The sequence below is a fragment of the Corvus hawaiiensis genome, chromosome 4 (genome assembly GCF_020740725.1).
Source record: "Corvus hawaiiensis isolate bCorHaw1 chromosome 4, bCorHaw1.pri.cur, whole genome shotgun sequence".
NCBI classification, from domain to species: Eukaryota; Metazoa; Chordata; class Aves; order Passeriformes; family Corvidae; genus Corvus; species Corvus hawaiiensis.
In genome coordinates this window covers 23771770-23797717 of record NC_063216.1, presented here as the reverse complement: position 1 = coordinate 23797717, position 25948 = coordinate 23771770, and the positions used below count along the sequence as shown (strand labels likewise).

Sequence of the window (25948 nt, the reverse complement as noted above, 5' to 3'; positions counted from 1 at the left end):
ATTGGAGCTTAATTACATTCCGCCTATGGGAAACATTCAAGAAATGGGGGTCTGGTAAAAACCCCTACAACTTGATCTAAAAAGAAGGAAAAAAAATGAAAACAATAATCTGATTAAAGTAATGATATGAATATACCGTGCCTCCCAACCACAGGTTAAAAGCATTATCTTCTTACAAGTCTCAAGGCAAAGACCCAAATTGTCTTGTGAAGCAAACAGAATATTTATACCATCCATTTACAACACACATTCAGCATTCAGGCCTATGGAGTAAGTAAACAGTTATGAGACATGGTATTTTAAAGGGTTTTGGTACTTTGTTTCAATTTTTTTTTCTTTTATATGAACTAGACATACCACATGCTGTGCTGAAAATCCTTGTAATTCCCGACAGGTTTTATCTTAGAAATAAACTGTGGTTAGTGTTTCAAGGGTTTTGCACGTGGCCTGTACTCTCCTGGCTGGGGGGGGTGGGGGATGGTTTGTGTGTGTGTGCGTACACCCACCTCACAAACATCTGCCTGGCCCCCAGCAGGTGCTGAGGCACATCTCACCCTGGCCAGGAGGGTGGGCAAGAGTCGAGGAAGTGCACAGCAAAAGCAAAAGGGAGACCCACTGATCCACAGCCGCGACACAAGAACCTGCTGCCATCAGCACAAGTGTGAAGGATATGGAAAGAAAACTGCAGGCAGCCTCCTCCAGGTATAATTCTTTAAATCTGGGAAACCCATCTAGCTGAAATATCTTTCTCTGCAGGAATAGAGCAAATGACTCCTGTGCATTCAGCTGGGACACCTGAATAGTGGACTAGGCAGAGGAGGAAAAACACTGTGTTCAAAGCTGAGAGGAAAAACTAGGTATTTCCACTGTTCCCCCTTCTGGTACCCCTAAATCACCCACCTCAGGGTTCTGTAACTGGCCATGATGAGACCCAACCTCAGCACTCAGAGAGGAGCTCCCATGAGGGTCTGCAAAAGGAACAGTGAGCACCAGCGACTGTCTGGAATCGGCACCATGTCCTGCTGTACACAACGGAGAGACTTGCCACTAAAGAAGCACTGAAATATTTAATCATTCGAAACATTCAAGTGCGACAAAATTATCAATGAAACTAATTAAGAATCTTGAGATAATAAGCACTGATGACAAAATGTTCCACTCTAGTGCCTACCACCAGGCAGTCAGGATTTATAATATCAGTCATTTATAAAACTTATACCCTGAAGAATCTCAGCGCACTTCAAAACATGTGCCTCTACATAGCCCTACTCCCCAAGGTGACTCGAACTACTCACGCATACCCAGCAAAGGTTCCCAATTAGGGATGAGGACTTCAGATCATGACGACAGAAATATAAATGGCATGGCGAGCAGAGAAGCTGGGAAGTACCAGCTTTGGTGCCTGCAGGGCCAGGTCCTGAGGTCTCAGCCAACTCAGCTCTACCACAGGCACCCAGAAGGGCAAGCCACAGGAAGGTGAGACAACAGAGGACAGAATAGACGTGGGGAGGAAGAAGGTCACGGATTTGACAAAAAGAACACGGCGCCAGCGGTTTATGCACTGGGATTTTTCAGCAATTTAGGACAGGAAGTGAACTGGTGTCAGGCGATCGACACTGCAGATGGGTCTTTAAGCAGCCAACATGTAAATGGGTTTTGGCAAAGATACTGCAACTAACAGTTTTTTTTTTCTTTTTTGTGAGAAATGCCATTTTTAGGTACAGTCAGAGAAATGCTGCCTTCTGCCTGCTAAGAGCAGGTGTACAGATGTCGACAGCAAGTTCAGGCGAGTGCCAGGTACTCGAGAATCGTCACTGGTATGTGAGCTGCCTCACACCATCTCCAAGCTTTTGCAGGAGGCAGGTTTTATTTTCTGCTGAGGTTTCCAACGAGCCAGTTCTCCAGCAGACCCTGTCTCTGGGCTCAACAGCTCAGCAGAGCCTGATTTTTATTTCATCTTTGTTTCTAAGTTAAGCCATCTATGCCAGGCCAGCTCCTAAGTGAGGGGAATGGTGGGTCCCTGTGCGTCACCCGCGCGGCTCTCGAGGAGCTGCCCACGAGACAGGTACAGCTAATCTGGAATGACGCCTGGTAACTGCAACATCTAATTTCAGACTCAAGGCACCAATTTCCCAGTCACTTTGTAGTTACACTGTGTTACCGTAACGGGTTCTCTGCACAATTATCACAACACTTAGTAAGTTATTCATTTCTGAGAGAGCTAAGAAGCCTTGTAAATTATTTTCACTTTAAAGAAAGCAGACATATTCCCCTCTGGAGGAAGTAAATAGCAAAGTTTCTCACCCATATTTTGTTTATTATTAATGTTTCACAAATAATATTATCTTACCGTTAGTATTAAAATATCTTTACTTCAAAACAAAAATGTAATAAACAGGCAAGAATTCAAAACCCAGGTGCACATGCCTTTGTGGCAATGGCATGCATCAGGCACAGGCATTTTGAATATTTTATACTTCATAATTTTTTTTCTTAAATAATTAACTACCTTTAACTAGTGATTGTCCAGTCCTACCACTGCTGTGGGTTTAACTGAGTATTACAGTTCTGAGTGTTCCTTTGGTGGTTCTGCTTCTCCCTGCTCTGAATCCAGGCTGAATACAAGCCCTGCTTGACTTTTAGGTTAGAGATCTGTTTCCTACCTCACTCTGTAATGGATGTAAATCCATTTTCTACAGCTTTGCCCCCTGCAGTAGACTCAGACAGCTCCAGCTAAGATCTTTAGTGTTCACTGGCTGCACCAGCATTCTGTCTAGTATCTCTTAGCACAGTGGAGAAACCTGCTTGCTCCAGCTGGTGATGTGGGCTTATTTGACTCTCCATTTGGCTCTTGCAATCCAGAAATAAAGACTTAAAATCCCATGCCTTGGTTCGATTACTGCACTGCTGACAGAAATGCAGAGCTGGACCAGGAGACAAGATGTACTGAGCCACTGAAGAGTTTGTACGCTTTGGACAACACATTGAAATTAAACCTTTTCTCCCCATCGCTGGCTTGGAAAAGAAAGTTCTCCCAAAAGCTTTTTAAAAAAAATGTACTACCAAAAATGACTTGGTCTACAATTATCATCTCATAGCATAGTCTGGTGTTGAAGGATATACCAGTGTACATATATTTAGATGCATAAAGATGCACGTGAGGGCTTGATGGCGTTTGCCAATGCACTCACTGCTTAGAATTTGCATATCTGCATGTGCACAGCAAGGGTCTCATGGCTACCACATTTCTCTGCAAAGCCTGAGCGTAAGTAGGATTAAAATTATTACTTCATTAACCTGAAATGCTAAAAATGCAAAAGACAGTATTCAAATTTCTATTCAGTTTCAAGCAGCCACTATGGCAATCAGCTTTGGGTGATAAAAGATCTGGTAACAATGTTTTCCTACAAAACAAAACCCCCAACTTGAGGCAACACTTCCCATCTAATTTCTCTTTGTGCATGTATAGAACTACAGAAGCAGAGAATAAATACATTGACAAAAAGATCTACCAACACTTAAAACCACTTAACTGCAACGACAACGACGACACTTGAAACAAGGGCCCACTGAGCAAAACCAGGTCTGTAAGATAAGATCAACAAAGATTTCACACCAGTGAGATTTCACACCAGTGGAAAACTTCTTTTAGAATACTCTATCCAATTCTAATATCCACATTTTTTCCAAAAGATGTTAAAAACCCACAGGAAAACCTCTGAAAGCAGGCACGTATACTGTCTAACTTCTAAAAAAAATAAAAATAAATTTTAAAAAAGAAAGAATTTTAGGAATGTACAGTTTTAATACAAGAAACACCTAACAGGTGATATCACTGTGGTTTACAGATGATATCCTAATCTTTATTTAGGAGAAGGATAACTAACTTAGGAGAAGAGATTAAACAAAACTGTGGTAAATTCACCATTACCAGGAAGATTAGGGCAGAAGTAGGAGGGCATGACATATTCCCAGCTATTTTTATGCAGTATGTCAGGACTGGTGGTGAGATGAACCCATACAGCAGCAATGGGGATCAAAACAAGAGCCCAATTCCAAAGGTCACCAAACATTAAAAAAGTTTCCTTCTGAATGTTGTGGCCAGGGTCTATCTATGGTTTTTCTTGTAAAATCAGAGCTAGGAAAGAAAGCAGGATGTTTGCTCTGCACCAAGTCTCTGTGTCCTTGCATTGTTCTCTCATTTAAGTGCACTGCTAAGGCTCCACTGATAATAAAAGATTGATTTAAAAGACCATTCCACAACCTAAGCAAACAGTGAGCCTGGCTAATGTTACATATCATAGCCCCTTGTCATTTACTGCTACTCTGTGTGTTTACTGTGCCTCTCACTCCCCCTCAGTACCAGCCCAAATTTGCAGCAGAGCAGCTGGTCCTCCGGAGCTGATGGCACAACTGCAACCCTGAGCCCAGCAACAGCAGCCTCTTGATTGATTATTAAAGCACAACCCTGCTCTCAGTTAGGATCTGAACCAAAGCAACATCCTCCCAAGGCTTTGGGTCAAGTCTTTGCAGATTACCTAAATGACAGGCACCTCTACATCACAATGTGAACCTTACCTCTGGTAAGATCCAAAACTTAATCACATTATCTGCATTCCTCTATCAAGGTTCCTACTTCAGTCCCACAGAGATGATGAAAGTAGGTGGTGTGAACAAAAAAGAATCAAAAAAATTGTCTCCATTTTTAACTTCTATAAGAAAAGCTATTGTTTTGCATGGATAACTCCTCTTATACCAAATTCAGTACACAGCACGATGAAAACATCCATGCTCTTCCCATTAATACAGGAGAAAAACTTAATGGAGTGTGTTATGTTTTTTTTGTCTTTCTCAGTTTTTGAATAACTGGTTTTGCTTTGTGCTCCTTGCCAGCATGATGAGTATTGCTCCTTTCCTTTAAATAACTGGATTGTGAGAACAAAGGGATGTGTCTTTAGAGCCTGATCTCAGTTTCACTAAGGTGCTACCAGGGCAGCAGAAACAGGCCTTGCCACAGTTGCAAGCCCTTGTTTTTTAACATAACAGCAGAAATGAGGAGATGATGATCCTGCTGCAGATGAAGGGTGAGGCTGATGTACATACACCTTCATGGTCCGTTCCCACTACAGGAACAGGAGAGAAGGCATAAATGTAAACTGGGAATCTGGGTTTGCAGTTACCCTGGATACAGTTTATAGGATTTATATGTTTAATTAGTGCAAAAGGTAAAAACCTTCAGTGTCTTATGAAAACAGTATGTTAAACGCAGTTCTGCCCAACATTTCTAGAACACCAAAACGTGCAACAATTGAACGAGAACAATTAAAAAGATTACTAAAGCATTTTGTTTTGCTTGTTCTTCTTGGGATCCCTCATTTTCAAGTCAGGAAAGATATTTTGTGCCATCTAATTAAAACAACTGGGAGGGTTTGGGGTTTTTTGTTTGTTTTTTTTCTTAAACAGATACACTAATTAATTAGCACAAAGAAGTCCTGTGCCCTTGGTTATACACAAGATTAGACTGCACAATAACAAATTCCTAAACTTAAAATGTATCATTTAATGAATTCATAGACAATAACTCTTTTTCCCCCACTGCAGAGTGAAGAAGAATGTGCTTTCCAGGGACTACTCAAAACATTCTTGGAAAGCAGTTTGCAGTTCTGTCCTTGCATAGGGTGATGCATGTACATACTTCAATTTGTGCACACCAGTAGATCTGTTGACTTTTGCATTTCGGATCTCTGATGAAAATCACTGTATTTTCACTTAAACCCATGGGGGAAACACCAAATGATCTTGCAAAGGATTTTTTGTGTAACCTAAGTTAACCAGATCATGCAAATACTGCTCCATGAGTTCTCTATTTCCCATGCCAAAACTTTTAAATTCTCTGTGCCTCCTGAAGAAACAGGACCATTAATATTACAGGCTTGTAGGTACTTTTGGAGGTTAGTATTTATGTATCATTTGGATGTTATCAAATGAAAAGTGCTAAAATAACCTAAACTATTTAGAGAAGATATGGTATCTTTGCTCCCACTGTCAGAAGTCTGCTGTGCTCAAGTGGCACCAGCCTACCAAACCTAAAGAAAAAAAAATTCAGTTGTGTGACAGTGACTGTTCAGGTTAAGCATTGTTGAAACCTGTAGGTAAAGCAGCCACTTGATTCTGTAATGGAGCTTATCTGATTGTGATATTTATCCAGAGGGACAAGTCAGGAGGCTTACAGCCCCTGTGCAAAGTCGCTGGCGACTGCTGCCACGCAAAATGACCAGCAAGGTTTTCTGCACGGCACCTGTGGGCAGAGTGGTTTGTCAAGGTAGCGCTCTGCACAGAGCCGTGTGCTCAGGGAAGAAGGGAAACAATCAGAAAAGGAAAACAAAGGAGACAAGAAGCACCAGGCACCGTCTCAGTACAGCAAACACGGCTTGGCGAGGGACTGCCACGGTCCATGCTGCTCCATGGAGCTGTGAGCACAGGAGCCACGTCCTGCTGCTCAATTCCTGCTAGGATGGGCAAAAGGAGAGTGTGCACAGTCCTTGTAAACAAGTAGAGTCACGTCAAAGATATTTGGCTCTAAGCCAAACAACCCAAAGGCCCTGAAATTTCAACCAGCAGCTCAGCTCACCACAGGTGAGCAGTGGGAACAGCCAGCAAATTACGACATGGCACAAAATGTGACAAATGTTGGCATCTTTCTCAGCTGACAACGTGGCCACATCCACAGAGGTGCGCCTCTCAGTATGGGAGTTCAAACACTCCTTTGGCAAGGGATCAAGCACTCCTAGTTTGCACACAGATTGTGCATTTTGTCTCACTTTGAGCTTGCTCAGGCAACAGGCAGTATTTTCAGTAACTACTTCTTGCTCCTCATGTCTTCATAGAAAATTGCTGGTAGTCATGACTTTCTTATTACAGAAGGTATCAAACACACACAAAAATTTTAAAATAACAAGCCATTTGGGGAAAAAAACCCACAACCTGTGACACTATCTGAAGACACCCATGCAACTCGTGTCAAGCTCTGCGACTTAAAGCATGTTTTCAGCACCCACCTAAGACAGCCTGGCAGTGCATATTTGTGAATTTATCACAGGCAGGGAGTAAAATGCTTTTAAACATCATCTTATTTCCCTAGTGAATGCTCCTCCCAGCAGGGATCTCTGCTGGCTGGTTTCTACCAAGCAGGTTGAGCAAGATCACTTCTAAATAATAACTTCTCCCACAGCTTGAATTCCTTGCCCACCACCAGATACATGGTGACATCTATCTGAACACTAGGATGCCAGCACCACAAAGTACCCACAGCTCAAAGCAAAATATGCTGGAGCAGGATGTGACACCCTGGACCACCCCAGGGGTCTGACAGAAAGCCAGCTGTGGGGTCAACACATTCAGAGTCTTTGGTGGTGAAATCCAAGGAGTTTGAACATTTCTGGAACATCCATCACAAGCAGAGCCAGTTCTGAAGATGTACTTTTCTAGAGTGGAAGGGAACAGCACAAAGCTGGGAGAGTGCTGTAACTCAACAAACTGCAAAAGAGTAGCTGGGCTCTCCTCCTTAGAAAAACAGTGGAAAAACGCACCCCTTTGGGTGAAGGGGTATTCATACAGCCTGCAAATTGTACAGTGAAATTCAAGTAACCCCTTGTGACTACTCCCCCGTCTTCCCTGACGCTGAAACAACATCAGAGCTATCTGCCGGTGGTGCTTAAATGCCCGTGTTTTTCACATTAGAGAGGCAGGAGTTTTGGACCCCCTGATTCCTATACTTACATACCTTTGGAAATTAGCATAAACATCTCAGCTGGCTACCGATGTGATTAAGATGTGCCTCCACTTTGCAATTTTTTTCTTTGAAACAAAGCAAAGGCTTTCATTTGTTAAGTGAAAATTCCCTGGTGGAAACCCCTCTCTCTTTCCCTCCCATTTCTGACCCCATATTGGGCACTTTAATCTAATTTTGGTTTGAGGTTTTAGAAGCTGAAGGCTGCTTCTGAAGATCACTGAGGGAAAAGAAATCACTGGGAGGAACACCACACTTTGAACTGAACGTCCCTGGCACAATGCATATTGGAAAAAGAAAGCACTAAGAACATTTCCCAATCAATGTAGCTGTATTTTTCACAACCAGTTAGAAGAAATGGAAACCCATGGTAAATAATGCTGCTTTGTACAAGTCCAATTACCCTGAATGATAAATTGCCTAATTATTTCAGCTCTACAATCTTTCCCAAGTTCTTTATCCTTTTCTTTGTAGTCACTGTCTGTAGAACAAGAGCGTTTGACTGTTACTAATTAACAAGAGAGAAAGATGCAGGACATTCAGTAAATTCACTTCTGTTTAAATTCATCTTACATTTATTTTTCCCCACCAAAGGGGAAAAAAAAGGTAATAATTTATTTAAAAGCTGCTCTGATGGAGGAAATTTTTCTCCGTGACTACTCTATGATATTAAAACAGTCAGCTTTTGTTTTTTTCACTCTCTAGAATTTGGCTGTGCCTAAAGATTAAAAGCACAGCAAGGTTAGATTAACACCTTGAAATTATCTGTAAAGTTCTCTACTTATCAGGCTATTAAATCTAAATTCGTGACTGCACAAAATCGTCTTCCTATTGTATCATGAGTGCACGTGAACTTGATGAAACAAGTTCCAAAAAGCAAGAGCTTTTAAATGTGTTTTGTTCCAGTTCACAATGCAATGACTTTCTGACATCTTGTTTCTTCCTTTTTCCTTCATTTAGATCAACAGCCGTAAGGGGTTGTGAATAATAGCCCCATGTTCAGAACTTTTTCACTTCTCAATTTTCTCCTGTAAATTTGAAGTGTAGCTAGGAGTATTGAAAAAGATATTAAAGTTTATTCAAAATCTCTGTTGAACCAGAAGATCAAAATCATCTTATTGTATTCCATCTTTAAAGCTGATGGTATGTAAAACATCAAAAACCAAAAAAAAACCCCAACAACCAAAAAACCCAAACAAACAAACAAACCCCAAGCAAACAAACAAACAAACCCAACCCAAACCTTTTTTTCCCTCCTGCTTATTAACAGAGACTTTTCTGAAATCCATTTGTTAAGATGTGTGTAAAAGCAAAATGTTTTACATATAAAATGTTTTACATACAAAATAATATGAATATTTTGTTGAATTCTGAAAGCACAGATTTCACACAGGTGGAAAACACTGAGTCAACAGGGCTAAAGAGTGAATTGCTTTCACAAGATGCCATAATGTGCTATGCCTCAGTGACAGCCAGGAAGGGTAATTCCTCGGACTGAGAAAGTAACCGACTTCTCAGTCTCACTACATCCGAGACCTGACTAAGGATGGTGACTGCTATTAAATGAACCTTCATGCAAGCATCTCTTTATCCAGTCAGTGTTGGTTAAAAGCCCAACATTCCAGTCTGTACTAGCAACTGGCATTTCTGGTGTAAAACAGTTCTAAGCCTCCCCTGATCGAGGCCCCAGATGCCTATCCCAGTGGCTACTGCAGTGGTGAAATTCCACTTCTGGCCAGACTGCTTGCATAGAAACACCCCTGTGGGACACTGACCAAAGCAAACATGACCAGTTACACTGAGGTACAGGTAGATTTTGTTGCTTTAAAGGATTTGATTTTAGAAAAGTCCCATAACCTGTCTTATGAAAGCCAAACATCAAATTAGTTGGTAATAAGTAAGATTACAACCATGGACTTCAGGAGAGCTAACTTCAGCCTCTTCAGGGATCTTCTTGGAAAAATCCTTTGGGAACAGGTCCCACAGGGAAGAGGGGTTGAGAGAGTTGGGTGATATTCAAGGATCACTTCCTCCAGGCTCAAGAATGGACAAGAAATTGGGCAAAGGGGGAAAGAAGAGATCTGCATGGATGAATAAAGAACTCCTTTCATTACTCAAGCATAAGCAGAAAATACACAGGAGATGCATGCAGGGTCAGACCACTTAGAATTAATATAAAGAGGATATCAGAGTAAGTAGAAATGAGACGAGGAAGGCCAAGGCCCATCTGGGGGCCAGAATTAAATCTGGCCAAGAATGTCAAGGGCAACAAGGAAGGGTTTTTGAAATACATCAATAACAAAAGGAAAACAAAGGCAATGGGCAGAAACTGAAGCACAGGAAGTTCCACCTGAATTTGAGGAAGAACTTCTTTACTGTGCGGGTGACCAGGCACCGGAATAGATTGCACAGAGAGGGTGTGGAGTCTCCCTTACTGCAGATAATTCGAAAACTATCTGGACACAATCCTGTGCTTTGTGCTCTAGGATGGCCCTGCTTGAGCAGGGAGTCTGGACCAGAGGCTCACCTGTGGTCCCTTCCAACCTGACCAATTCAACAAATATTAGTGAAAAATTGTTCTCTGAGACAGTAAAATATATTAACTGATTTGAAATGGAACAGTCCTCAGACAGGACGTGTTTCCTATGATTCTTTGGGTTTTCCTGACTACTCCCTTTGCTCCAGTCTTTCTATCTGGTTAAGTAAGGAAATGTTCACTCGTATCACTGGAAGATCACATTTCTAGAGCAAGGGCACACCCAGAAACACCACCTTTTCTTTGTTTCCATATTAAAAGAGAAGCATAAGATGAAGCAGAGCAAACAATAGAAAAGACATCTCACACTGATTAAAAGTAGCACAAACATATTGTTAGAAATGGAAATTATTTACATACATATGTTCTGCCAGAGTGGTAAAGAAGGAAAAAAAAAGGGAGGGGAGGTCACAATAAGTTCATTCTACCAAAAAACTGCTTTACATAATCATGAAATGCAAACTAGTTTCCATTCCTTCTGGCACCAGCTCATTCAGCCTTCACTTTGAATGCTTACCGACAAACAAATGGACTGGTTACTTCCTATTAATGCTTCCTAATTTAGGTAGATACCTGGAGGAAAAATTCCATTTTGACCTTACATTCATATAAGCTAAGATCATTTTTAAACTATGAATTTGATGAAAACAATTTTAATTTCTTCTTGGTTGCTGCTGGGGATTTGCTGTTTCTTAATAAATTAGGCATGTGTTCTCCTCAGCTCAACTTTTGCACCTTATGCATATAATATGTGCAATTCAGGAGTCTGTGTGAAACTTTCAGACGAAAATCAGTCATCATTTATTCTCTCCCTCCTTCTCTCTCTCATGCAGCCACAGGTGCGCAAACAGGACTTGTTTTATCAACTGTTCCCCAATACTTGTCCTTCTCTTCCTCTGCCCACAGAAGCATAGAATGGTTTGGCTTGGAAAGGACCATAAAGACGATCTCATTCCAACCCCTCTGCCATCAGCATGGATATCTTCCACTAGACCAGGCTGCTCAGAACTCCATCCCACGTGGTCTTGAACACTTTCAGGGATGGGGCATCCACAGCTCCTCCAAGCACCTTGTTCCAGTGCCTCACCACCCTCATAGTAAATAATCGAACATAAACCTACCCTCTTTCAGTTCAAAGCCATTTGCCCTTGTCCTGTCACTACAGGCCCTTGTAGGAGGTTCCATGGAAAGCCCTTATCATGAAAGTGGCTCTTGTTTTTACAGTCTCAAGAGTCATTATTGTCCTCACAAGGCAAAATGCTATTAAAGCAAGATTTTATCCCTTGGTCTTGAAAGCCTCTCTGAAGTACACAGCTCAGTGGAGATTCCTGCAGCAGACGAGGATGCCAGGGCTGGGCCGACACCTTCATGCTCTGAAGAATCTGCCTGTCAGTCTGGGGACACAGAGGGATCTCATTCCAAATGAATGCTAACTAACATAAAGCTTGAAAATGCTTCTTTGTTTAGGTTAGTATTTACTATTTCCCAGGAGACAAGTTCCTGCCTGATGAATACAATTGGCTGCTAATGCTGAGACACAGTGTGGGGGTCCTGACACAGATGTCCAAGGCCACCCTCTCTCATTTGTAAGTTCTTTCAAGGGCCAGATGGTTTAGTTTCTCTGATTTTTTTGCACTGAGGTTGCGCCTATTGCTAGCTGGTCTCTCTTTCTTTGCTAGGTATTTATGATACAGCAGCACATACCTTATGGAAACTTTTAGTGCCTAACTCTCATGGGAAAAAAAATAAATTAGTATAATAGCTTTCTGGGTTTGACTCCTACTTCACACTGAAAAACTGCTGAGGGCTAGACAGGCTACCACTCAAAGAACAGGCACTTACATCTGCGAAGGCATCTCTATTCCTGAGAAGTCATGGCATGTTCACCTCTTTTCCTGCCATATGTAACTCCTCTGGCTAGCCTGGTGAGAGTATGTCCCCCAATGTCATGGAGAGGAGCAGTGGTGATACTTACTGTGTTTGAGCTTATGTCCTTGCTCCCTTCTGCAAGGATCAACTGCCCAGTGCAAAAATTTGATCTACCAATTCTACCTGGAGCTATGTTCCACCCTCCAAATGATGTTACCTATCTGCAGCTAAAAGGTTAACACTGATATAAATATAAATATTGATTGGGCATTGATATTGGTATTTATTTGGCTTACTTTGTCCCTGGAGGAAGCATGCTAACTGCATATACAGGAGCAGTTGAGATACAGATCCTGAAGAAAACTGTAACCAGTTTCTTGCTCAGCAGTGATATTTTTCCTTAAATTAAAAGCAAATATGCTTTTTTTTCCTCCATAAAAGCCTGGAGTGAGAGGGGGGAAAGGATGGGGACAAGGAATAGAAAGACATGGAAGATGCATCCTTCCCTTTACTTCCTCTTTAAACAAATCTGTCTAATCACATTTAAAGTGCTGCATTATTAACATCTTCACCATAAAACGTTCCATGTCACTAGAAAAATTTATTCTTTAACAAGAACCCTGCAGCAGTGCTGGTGGGTCAATCATTATGAGGATGGCAAAATACCAGGAAAATTCAGGGGTGAAAATGAGTATCTGTCTAGCATACATTACATGAGACTCAGTTTTGCTCAAGAATAGCAATAAGGCAGAGTCACTGAGCAACATGTGACATTGCAAGCAAAAGATAAATTAGTCTTCATGGGCAAGAGACTGATAGGTCTGAAAAAATGGAAAAATAAAAGGGTTTTTTTTCCTCTTTTCCTTTTATTTCTGTTACTTGGGTGAAAAGGGGTAAATGAACTCTGCAGTGTCAACGACAACAAGAAGTTCCTTGAAATAAAGGTACATTAATCATCTCAACAACACCTCATTCCAGGACACATAGAACTACCACTTCTCAGCAGTGAAGAGGATTTTCCTAGGAGAGAAGTAAGGTTTTTTTCCTACTCAGATTGTGGTTTTTATAGGGTTCTTGGAAACGTCAAGGAAGAAGTACAATGTCAAGATGCAACTGGGGTTTAAAACGTGGAATTTGTTCCTATAAGCTAACAGTAGACTTTTCAAAATAGCAAAGCCAAACCATTCCTAAAAGATACCCTGACTTACCAACTGATTGACTCAACTCTTTGCATATCATAAATAAGTTGACTCTCCAGAAAGTATTTGTTGTTTTTGAAAGTCTTTATCTCCTTTGGAGAGCAGGAACCTGTAGATACAGTGTAAGAACTACAATACATGGCAAGAAAGAAGAATTGCTCTCATGTGGCTCCTGGCTGGTCATGTTCTCCCTGCCTGCTCACGCTTCAACCAAAGGGTGACTGGGGCTGCCTAAAAATCCCAGCTTCAGTAAAGCAGGAACAAGCAACTGGGATCTTCCAGACAGGCCTCTAGGACAACTTCTCTTGCTGGCGCTGGGAGGGTGCCTGGGACGGAAAGCAATCTGTACAAAGAGATACCTGCTATGGCTCGCACAGTGAGAAAACTGAGCCCAAGATTTTCCCCCTCAGGGCTTCCCCTCAGCATTTGGGCCTAGGAACAGGTTTGTGGCAAAGTGGGCAAACACTTGGCAGGCTTGGACTCAGGACTTTCTCAGGATACCTCTCCTTACACAGCAGGGACTCAAGATGGTAAAGAGACCAAAGCCCTGAGTCTCAAAGGTGCTTAAGCGGCTGAAAGTCAGGAAGAAGAAAGTTAGAAGCCAAAATAACCTCTGCCGAAAAGAAGTGATTTTGGGTCTCTTGAGTCCAAAGCCTGCATTTCAAATCAGTATATTCTAGATACTTACAGCAGAGGAGAAATTCAGGGAAAGGCTTATTTTCTTCTCCTAACTTAGCAACCTTTGACCAGTATGTACAGAACCATGAGACTAAGAAAAATAACTGATTTCAGACACTGAGCAACTGCATGAAGAACTGTAGAAACACACCTAAGTCCTCAGTCTCTACATGTTTAAAAGCATCTCCCTATTTGTTTAAAACAAACCTGATTGCTGACAGCTGACATTCATAAATGATGTGAGGCTCTGCAACACCTTCTTAAACAAATAGAGAAATCAAAGAGTGTCATTTCCTTCAAGAGAATAAACAGCAACAACACACAATATTGTTTGTGCTTCCTGGTTCTGTATGTTTTGTGTGTGTATGTGTATGCATGTGTAACAGCGACTCTCTTCTGTAGACTTTCTTCTGCACACTATTTACAATTCAGTCTCCCTTGATAAACGCAAGCCTTCACTGTCAGCAATATTTCCTTAGTGAAGCTTAGTCTCTGTAGTTGCAAGCTTCTGAGAGCACAGTGCCTTGAGATACTGCATGAAAAGCACCAAACTCATGCAAATTGTTGTAGTAATTCCCTGACAGTGACATCTCTCTGACTTTCACCTCTCATTTTCACTAATGCTTGGAGAAAACCGTCTGTGCTACCAAGGAGACTCTCTGCATAGACTGCTTAAAAATCTAAAGTACTCAATCAGGCACAGAGACACCATAAAAATGGTCCTACCTCTTTCTGCTCGAGAAATTTTATGGGAAAGGAAAGTTTTGAAATGGCAAAATCTCTTTTCAATAAGCCATCTCCATTAGACTGCAGAGGTGTTATTGAAGGAGCTTTTCAGTGTGAAGAGCAGAATCATAAGCCAGTGTAAAGTTTAGTACAGTTCCATTCAAGTCAACGATGACAATTACCCCAGATGAGCAACTGCCACACCCAGTATATGTGATGGATTACAGCACCAAAATCATCAGCCATAAATAGTTTATGCATCAGTCCAGCTCAACCTGGGCCATTCACAACTCACTACACACAGCAGTTAAAAACAGTATCTTTTCATTAACAAAGCTACAGATTGCAATGACTTTGGAGTAGCATCATTCAATATTTTTGACAAGAAAGAATACAGATGAAACAGTCTGATCAACATTTTCAATTAAACATTGAAAATATTCCTTAGGCCCTAAAGCTATACAAAACCAAGCATTTATAGGAACAGGAAGATGTCTTTAATATAAAGAAAAATCTCCAAGTCTCCATTTAAATAGAGAGAGAGAGTATGGCAGGACTTTGAAGTTTCTTTACAGTCTCTAGACAGAGGTGAAAATGTTGGTAAGTCACACCAGCACTGAATTGTTACATTAGTACTTTGTGTGGATAGGAAATTGGATGGAGTAGAGACATGCTGTGTCTTATCCTGCTCTTCATTCCTCCCACACTAATGTTTCTAAATGTCATATCAAGCAGTAATAAGAGTAGTACAAAGCTTTTTTAAAATGGAATGGAAAACACAGTTAATCCTGCAGTCTCCAATGAATGTTTTATGGCAATAGCTGCTCTTTCATGTCCTCACTTTTATTTACTTCTCCTGACTCCTGTGCTCTCCTTCACCTTTGTCAGGGCTCCTGAAAGTATTCCTAGGCATCAGCAGCAAGGAGTAGTGAGCTGCTACTCTGTCCTTCACCAGACCTGAAGCCTTACATATCAGTGCAGCAACACATCTCCGGTTCTGTAGGTAGCACTAACCCTTCAATGCAACTTTTTCTGCGGTGCCTTAAGTAACAATAGGTTTGTATAGATATGACCTAAAAAATCGCAAGACTTGTAGCACCAAGTCTATCCATTTGTTAATGCAAGGCTTGGTTGTCTGTTACTGAGAATATGCAGTAAATTATTCCTGAAGGTGAGATTAGAATTCAGGGAGTTCTTGCTCCAGGCTTTTCTATGCTCTGCACCTTCAAGTATGGATTTCTTTATTGCATGGAGACAAAGCAGATCATTCTCACACCTCTTCTGCCCTCCTTAGCTGCCCCTAGCATGCTTGCTTTCCCCCCCCCTTAGCTGTCCCTAGCACGCTTGCTTTCCCCCCTCAAGAAAATGACCTAGTTTCACTGGTTTAACCTGAGGTGTTTACTTTGCAATAGATCAGGAGCACATACATACAGCCACTCACCACATTTCACCTCAGGGTAACAAATAACTTCTTATGAGAAGTTAGCTTGATTACCTATGTTTTTGCACTCTGTTTTGTGCCACTACTCTTCCTGTCCAAAATTATGCAGTCCGGTAGCACAACAACAACAAAAAAAAAAATTTATAATTTTGAGTGATTCAGGCTTGAGAGGGAAGGGAGACAGACATTTAAATGCTAAAATGGGAATAGAGGTAAAAAAGAGAGGCCCCACCATTAAGGGAATCCCCAGCACGGAAGATGCAATTTTTCATGCCCTAAGCTCTGTGGCTTAGGACATAACACACAGAGCAGCTCAGAGCACACAGTGGCACTCAGAAGCAAGCGTCCATCTGCTCAGAATGAATGTGTGCTCCAGGCTTGCCATGATTTTGCTAAGCACACACACACAAATAAACAAAAATCAACTTTTACAATAGTAAAAAATCAGCTTTTACAATAAAATAATCAGTCACAAGTGCAAAAACCATTCCTAAATATGTCTTGTGAAGGGCTTGTTAAAAACTCTACACAGGGATCATTCTGACTGAAATGGAGAGGTGAAGACCATGGGTGCATTCTTTCTCACTTGGTGAATGTGGATAAAAACATCTCTTTCACAACTGTATAGCCTTAACAGGTCAGGGATGGTTAGCCACAAACGCTATAAAAATAATCTGGTCTTGAAATAGCAACCTTTCCTTTTTTCCCCCATGTCCTCCTTTACTGGTATATACCAGGCTTGCTTCTCAACTGATGCATATCACCATACCTCTACCAATACCAAACGTACCAGTTTAACCCATCTGAGGATCTGACCCCCTCTGCTGTCCCAGATCCGCGGCCTCTGCAGAAAGTAATATTATTTTATACAGACACAGAGGTAGGCGTCCTGCCCCCACTAGTTCATATTTAACTCTCTTTTCATCTTGTTTATTTTGCTTTCATGGTATCAAAGCAAGCTGCACACCCAGCAACAAGCTTGCAGCAAATAGGTGCATCTTATTTTTAGCAGATTGACCTTCACAGGGCACATACTACACTCCCAATGGATTTATGAAGAAGGTCAGGTCAAAGTCTCTAAAATTTGAATTTTTATTTGTGTGTTAGAAGAATTATGTTTGTCTTTTCCAGTGCAGTTGGAGCAGACATAGGGATTCAAAAGTAGTATGGGAAGATGCAGTGTGTGGGGACAAGTAGTCACCACTGAGTATTTTGCCTCTCTGCTTCCCCAGAGATGAAAAGCTCTGCACACCCTTTCCCTACACCCTAAAGACCCAGAAAAAGGTGAGGGGGCAATAACCTGTGTGTCCTGCCCTCTACAATAACTGAGGCTAGAGGCTTCTCCTGCTTGCCAGGCTGTGAAACGGGCCAGGTGGGTCTTCTCACTTTGAGGGAAAGAGACATCATGAAGCCTTGACACTTAGCTATCAGTCAAGAAAAGACCTAAAAAGTCCTTTAGCAAGCAGATGAGGATGGTCCTGGAGGTAAAAAGAAAAAAATGACAACCCATGGCTCGCTCAGACACTGTTTTCTGAGGACACTTGCCTGGAAGTGCCATCTCCACAGTGTATTCAGGCTCTGTGGTGAAGATTAGCTATGAGATCTCCCAGGACAGCTCTGAAACAAACTTGGCTGGACACAACAGAGCAGGACAACATGCTCCTGTCTCTATTCTGGGTTCCCAACTCCCAGCACTGGGGCTAGACCACTTCCAGCACCTAGCTTTGCATTTCCACACCACACTACAGCAGTCTGCACCACGCCTGTGCAGGGATCTCTAACACAACAGTGTCTCAGCTTTCTCCATCCCCTTTATGCTCTCCCATCCTGCCAGTGCACCTGCTGTGCAAGACAGACAAATGAAGATCACAGCAAATGCAGGGGTATCCTCAAGTACAACACCCAGAGCCACCAAAATACTGCTGTATGTCCAGATGGACCAACCTTGCTCCATTACTGGCTATCACAAGGTCGCCATGCTTTGTCTTTCTGACTGATGTGCCAAAAAGCTGGAATTGTGCCTGTCATTTATAGTACCTTTTCTCAGATAGCTCTCACATGTCTTTATAAACTTTGGTAAATGAGTATATAAATCACTCTGTTCACCATCAAAGTACAATCATCTCTGGGATGATACACAGCAGCAGCTGTAAAATCAGACTGCAGCTCCACACCACAGATTAGGGCAATAAAACATGCTGCATCAGGCAACTGAAATGGTTGGAGGATGGAAGGGGGACATGGTGGAGGGCATTTTGTAGTTATAATTACCTGAGTATACATTTGGCTGAAGAGGGTACTGTGTTTAATACTTGCATATCTGCAACTCAAAACAGTCTTCCACCACATGTCAAAACAATCTGACTCTACCATTCCCCCCTGTTTTGGCCTTCTAGAGCCCTTCCTTTCTGAAAATTGCAAAGCACCTTGATAAGAGCAAAGCTGATGTGCTGAGTACAAGCAATAACCTAATCAAATTTCTTAGCAACTGACTTGATAACTAACTGTGAGCCTGTAGCTTCTGTGTCCCCTCCCTCCCTCTCTCTTGCATGACAACTGAACACAGCATCTATATATACCCAGTTCCAAAATAGCTTCTGCTCCCGTAACTTGCAAACCGTTCACATAGATCTCATTTTCTAGGCTAAAAGTAGTTAATTACAGTCACTAAGGGGACTGAACTGTTGCACCCTTTTCCTTATTCTGGGGTGGGCTCCTTGAGCAGTGTATTGCCCCCTCCCACTCCCCTGCCAAATCATGACCTGTTTACGAAAGGAAATCTGTTGAAGGATGGGGCTGCACAGATCAGATCTACGGATTTCCTGTTATCAGGGACTGCAGATAAATCATTATCCTTCTCTCTCTCTTCTCCTTGGCCATGCAGACATATATGCACCGTCTAAAGCTAAACTTGACAACTCACAAAGTACAGGGAAGTTAAGTGAAAGGTGCTTCCAATCAATATATGACATGGGACGGCACGGTTTGGGATGAGGACACCAGTTTGATTCGAGGCACCACACAGACTTTGTACAGGGGTGACATGCAGAAATTAATTTGAGTGCCAATTCTCTACATTGACTTCTCTGCCACAAGTGTCCCTAGCTTCATAACCTCTCCTAGACAGTGCAAAATCTGAAATTATTAGCAAAATATTGAAAGAGAGCCAAAAGAGTCAAGAATTAAGCACTTGAATTTGATTATTATTGAAACATTACCAATAGTGAGTGGCAGCTCAGTCAGGGCAGATACAAGCCAGGGTCCATTAAGTTCTCTAGCTTGGATCGGAAGCACACCCACATTTGAAGCTCTTGCACTGGCTCACACAGCAGTTTCCAAGTGTACAGCAAGGGCTCCTTTAACTGGAACTAGACCAGACCAATGGCTAAGGGAAATTTGGTACTCACAGAGCCAGACTGTAACTACCCCAGAATAAACCCCTGAGGTGCATAGAGTGTGTACCCAACAGTCCCCACTACCAGCTGTGCTGGGTGATGAACCTGTGCCTACAGCAGCACACTACTTGTTAATGTAGACATGGCCACACACATGGACTCCCTACAGTTCCCTACTACAGGAACCAGACAGTTAATCACTGATTGCACTCAGATTTCTGTTCACTTGCATGGAAAAGTCTACTATTTCACATCCCTGTCTACAGACAGATACGAACATCATCACACACCTATCCTATAGGACAGCTCTCCCAGCAATTTCCCTTTGGTTTCTTAGGCTGTCAGCTTTCAGGACCTGGTGAAGAGATTAACTGTATTTTCCTTGGGGCTGCATAGCAGGAGGTTCTGTGTGCAACTCTGCCCCCCGCAGTAGCCAGTAAACTCCCCATACTCCAGGCCAGGTTGCACCTTCACGGCTAGGCAGGCCTTAAGGAAGTCAGCTGAACTCGCCAGACATGAGGACACAACTGGACCTGCCATATATGAATGAAACAAGTAAATAACTCCAGTCCCAGAAACAAAAATGCCCTTGGCAAATACCGATAATGAAGGAGAAGTAATTCGAACACAGTATAAGAGAATTACATACAGTGATTTTTTTTTTTTAAGCTTACACATATATTCTGCTGCTAAAGGAAAACAAAGTTATGAACATTTAAAGCAAAAATTTGAAGTTTATAATTTGTAAGAACACTATTTATGGTCCTACAAAGATCAGTAAATAAAATTGACCACAAAAAACAGTAAAAGCATTCATACAAGAGGAAAAAAATAGAAATATGTATTTTTAGAGCCTGACAACAGCCAGTTGATTTCAATAGCAGAAAATATTTCTTAAAGGCTAAGCATTCACCATGACACAAAGTTTCTAGGCCATCTCTTGTGTTGATACAGTCACATCACCTTGCTCCCAGCAGGAAGCCCCAGACCAGCACACCATACTCACGTGTTTTGCAGAGAACTCATCAACCTCCCGAAGCACCTTCTCCTGGCACTCTGGGTTGGTGGCCAGCAAGTAGGTGGCAAAGGACAGCGTGCTTGTGGTGGTCTCATACCCAGCGATCAGGAACAGGAAAGCTTGGCCTGCTATCTCATCCTCTGTTAGCGTCTTCTGAGCCTTTCCAGATGAGGCCCTGCCAACCAGAGGCACCTCATTCTGTCTGGGAGCAGCAGATGGGCCGATCACATCCGAGCACCCGGCTGCCAGGGAGTTGGCTGAATCACAGGCATCAAGCATCCACTGGAGAAAATCCCTGCGCCTCTGCAGAACACAGCAGGACAAGGAACGTGAGGAATGGGTCACAGAGCAATGTCTTCCACAAGGATGGGAACAGAGAGCTACTTCCTATTTACAGCGTACACTTTGCTCCCACAGAATGGCCACCAGCCTTTCACCAAATGAGGAGACTTCCATAAATCAGATGGAAATGCTGTAACTAAAAGCCTGTCATTGCTTTCTTCCCAGTGAGATGAGACTGATCTGCCCCCAATTCATAACAGGTACGTATCTCCACAGAGGATTCCTAACGGCCAGCTCTTTCATTCCAGAGCTTCTTTCATTCTTAGAGTGAGTTCTTGGCACTTGCTGGAAATTGGGGGACTGACACAGACACTGTACATGCAGGCCCCATGTGCACCTGCCAGATGGAAGCAGCACAACTCATGCTTGGAGGAGCTGGTCCATCTGCTTGGATGAACCATCCTCATTTGTTCATATGGTCCAAAGCATGAAAGTCACCATCTAAGTTCAGGGTTGCATCTACAATACTTTGTGTACCAGCTTAGCGTGACAGGACTGAAATCTAATCTCAGTAAACTGGGATATCTTTTTATGAGAAAGTACAGTTATGAACACTCCTACCAAGATAGCTTTTTTAAAAAACTTTTTTTTTTTTTTTAATAATTTAATTTTTTTAAAACATATTTGTAGAACCATATTAAAACAGTAAGCATTCCCCTACCACTAAACCTGTTTGGGTGGTTTGTCTTTGCAAAATGCCCACTGAATGATTCTATTGCTATGAGAACTGCTTTCTTTCACACTAGTTTCTGACACAAAAGCTCTAATCAACAGACCTACGGCCAAGAGTGAGCTGACTCCAAACCAGTGTGGACAGCAAGCTTGATTAGGCTTTGAAATATAGCCCAAAAGGTTTGAATTGACTTTTGCGAGTGGGCATAATAGAATTGTGCTGAACCTAAGCCATAAGGCTGTGTGATTGATTTTCAATTCCTCAAATACCAACAGAATACATGATAGCTCAAGGACTTAGAAGTGACTGCAGTGCCAGAACATGACAACTTGTGCAGTGGGATGGACAAAAGAAGGGACCAAGCCTTTCTTCAAAAGAAAATAATATGCTGTAAAGCTGCATTTATGTGTTAAAAATAAATCATTTGAATGATTTCTTGGATCTGATGATTGAGAGATAAAATAGAAAAAAGAAGGGCCAGAGAAAAGGACAGGCAAACAAGATAAGAGTAAGGAAGAACTAATTCATTATAAATGTCAAACGGCTTAATCAGATTATTTATTTTTTATATGACATGGGAAAAGAAAGCAGTGATACAAGAAAACAGGAGAATACTCAGTGTCCTGTACGTAGCTCTGCTGCCAACAAACTGTTCTGACCGATCTACAGGCAGAGAGGAATGGTTATTTTGGGGTTTGAATAACACAAGGGATTGGCTCAGTGCCTCTTTAACAGCTCCTTCCCTCCACCCCACAGAATCTTTCCATTATGTACCTTCTACCCATGAGCATCTTGTACCCCGGTACACCCAAAAATCCAGATAGCAGCCAGTGCCAGTCACTGCCTGCTGAAGGACTCTACACATTCATCAGTCAGACAATCTCCTCCAAGGCATGGGAGATGTGCTTTTCCAACAGTAGGTGAAGGCACACAAAAATCATTATAGACATTGTGCTCTGCAAATGAGCTGCAGTTCTGAAAATACTTTCTTGTGCCCAGACTTGTCGGGGTCTCCTCCCCTGCCATGTAGCCCTGGGAGAGGGGCCCTGAGGGCACAGGCACGGGGTTTCCCTGCCCCTGCTCAGCCTCGTTCCCGTTGGTTGGTTTGTGTTCCCTGCGCGGGCAGAAGGACCCTTGGTCCCGTGACTGGAACAGTTCCTCGGCAGAGCCCCGGCCATGCGGCTGGAGAAATAAACATCTCTGAAACATCTACCAAGAATCTCTCTCTATATATTTCTTTCCCATGGGACTCCTGGTTTGATATATGCATGTTACAGTAATCCCCGCTGTAACATAGACTTAGGCACAATTCCCACCAGCATGATAGGATATCTCTGCTCCATTATGTTCCTGTAGATTGGAGGAAGCAAGACTTCATGCGTGCTGCAGCTGTGAATAGCTAAAAGATCCCATTTAACTTTTCCAGGAAGGGCTTAATTGACACCCTAGGAGTTCATGTATTGCACAACTCGGAGTCCAACTCTTTGGCATAGCCTGTGCTTCAGGAATTTCCCTGGTATATATATTTGTATTAGGCCATTTGTAAAATTATAAAAAACAACAACAACAACCACCACCCCACAACCAAAAACAAACCCAAAAACAAAAATCCAAACCAACCAACCAAAAAAAAAAACCAACAACCAAGAGAGTCCAGTTCCAGTGCGTTCATTAGTGTGTGGATAAACTCAATGTAGTAATGAACTGCATCTGTAGAGATAGTCTCTTTATCTGCAAGACTAACCACCATCACCTAAACTACCTTCACAACATAAAAATGCATAATTACCTTCCTATTCAGTGGAATTGTAACACTGGAGCATCCTGTAGCTTGAAAGGTGTAACATTTGCTATGGTTCTGCATCCATCCTTCTCTAGCTGTGAATTTTCTTGTAAACAAACCCATTGCCCTCTGAGGGTTTGCTGTTCCCAGTCATGAGCTGTTAGACGAGCCTGGTCTTATATTTAGACAATACACTCTCTGGAGACCCTGTAAGATGTTTTTCCAGCCTTAAACAAAATCAGGTCCTGGCCTTATACAAAGCATCGGGTTATTGCTGCGATAGCAAAGTTATAATCATAATGACTAGTGAATAAAATTTCATTCATGAGAATTTTTGCTGAAAGCAAACTTAATGAATACTAGCACAAGTGGATATTCCCAGGAATGTGCTCTGAAATGCCTCTGTGGCCATTTTGAGGAGCTCTTTTTATTACTCACGTAATATATTTGGTTAGGAATTTAAAAGCTTGTCTTGTTGCAGAATCTGTTTTTAAGGTCATCCTATCCAGAAGCAACCGGATACTGGATATCTGTGCCATGTAATTTGCTCACAGGTGAGCAGGGGTTGCTAAGAGCAATGGCCTCATAAACAAACCTTGCAAAAACAACATTCATTTGCAAAAACTACTTGAATAATAGTAGGGGGGAAAAAAAGCATAACATTAGGGAGAAGCAAGCTTTTTTCTGAGATAATGCTACACGGTGGAAGGAACGATATTTCAGCTAAGCTTCTCTTCCTTATGCTTCATTCTACTTCACTTTAGGCATCAGTATAGAGTGCTACATAAAAAATCGTTGTCAACCCAAGCGAGAGAAGAGATTTCCAGGGTTATAACAAGTCATAATGAAACATATTTTTTTCCGCACCATCAGGATGGAAAAATTGCTCTGATTCCAAAACCTAACAATGGCAATAGAGGCAAATACTAGCATAAACCCAAATACAACTGGATTGTTAAGTGCTAGAAATAAGGAAAAGGCATCTCATGAAAATTCACGAGGGGTGGGGGGGCGTTTCTCCACTTTGGCTGACAGCAGAAGGAAAAAAAAAATTTAAAAAAGGCATTTTTTTCAGTTTGACAACAGACCAAGTACTTACAGTGCCACTGCACAAAAACATTCTTTGGTCATCACATCCAGCTGCTGGCTTCCTTTTTCCATCAGGGACATTTGTTTGACTTCCCTCACAAAAAGCAGAAGCCCATAATAGCCTCCATCCTGTCCTCTGACACTTGCATAGTTATGTTACAATGGCCTCAGAAAAATTCCTGCCACAAAAGAATGGCGTGCTAATGCGATGGACTCTTGATTTGCCCCTGTACAACACAGAGCCTGTCATTAAGCCAATGATAATTGAATGGAAAGCTACAATTTGAAAAAAAAAAAATATCATTTGAATGCAGTGTGGGACAGGGTGAATGTCTAACTTGGTGGTGACACAGACATCCCCTTTGAAATATATAATAAGACAAGCCCCGCTTACAGCTTCCCCAAGATAGACACCTTGCAATATATTTCCTGACACCGGTGTTCTGGGCCGTATCATTCCTCTCATTAGTCTCCTTAAACATCACCTGGCCATGCAGAGGAATCGCTCTGCACAGAGGCGTAACAAGAGATGTGCTCCGTGCTGGAAGGATAGATGTGCGCGGTGCTGGGGAAGGCCAGGCCGCCAGAATCCACCTCCCCTCCTCAAATCATGGCTTGCAAGTTTTGCAGCTGTCAGAAGATGAGAGCTGTACTGCTCACAGGAGAGATTCAGCATGACTTTTCTCACAGGAGGCCAGGGTCCTGGGGGGCGGGAGATGTCTCCAGCTCTCTCCATCCTAAACAGGGAGCTGTGTTTTCATATCTAAGACCGACGTGCCAGCTGACCTTCTAGCAAATTCACCATGCTTTGGGGATCCAGGGGACCCTTGGGTCATGCTTTTGGTAGAGAGATTAAGCTGTTCAACTTCTATGCAAGCTGAAGTAAAAAAATTACTTAAGGAAAACTACCAAATATATCTCAGTTACAATTTTAGTTCTTAATGCTTTGATTTCAGTCATGTTTTCTGCAAATTACGCTCAAATTTTGCACCAGTCTGATAGTTCATATCTGCATTTTGAGTTCAAAAGAGCCCAGAAACACAAAAATCTACCTTATGATGAATCAAGGAATCAAAATAAATGACTTAATTGGTCAGTAGTCTGTAAAGCACTTGCTGTGGTGTGAAAGTATTACAAATGTGATGCTGCTAACATAATACCATTCCCAATAAACTGTACAGACCCTCCTGGTCTTTCTCAAATGATCTGATGGAAACTCAAAAAAGATAGATTTCAGAATCCTTATCTAGCAGGTAGAAAGCTCACATCTCATATTATTTCAGCAAACTTGTACAAACACTGCTCTATCAATGTATATCCAGGAAGCTTTTTATAAGCTTGATTTGGCAACCCTCATTTCAGGTGAGACAAACCTGCATCACCACGAAGTTATCAGTAAAGCACTGCAGC

The 25948-nt window shown here is 42.0% G+C and overlaps 1 protein-coding gene across 5 annotated transcripts in view; it reads right to left on the bottom strand.

Moving 5' to 3' along the window:
• TBXAS1 (thromboxane A synthase 1) overlaps nucleotides 1-25948 on the bottom strand; it is a 264375-nt gene that overhangs the window by 45974 nt on the left and 192453 nt on the right. For all 5 annotated transcript variants that reach the window (XM_048300444.1, XM_048300447.1, XM_048300445.1 and 2 more), the window contains one exon: nucleotides 20640-20954. In XM_048300444.1, the coding sequence (XP_048156401.1) occupies nucleotides 20640-20954 (315 nt within the window). The remainder of the gene's footprint in view (nucleotides 1-20639; nucleotides 20955-25948) is intronic.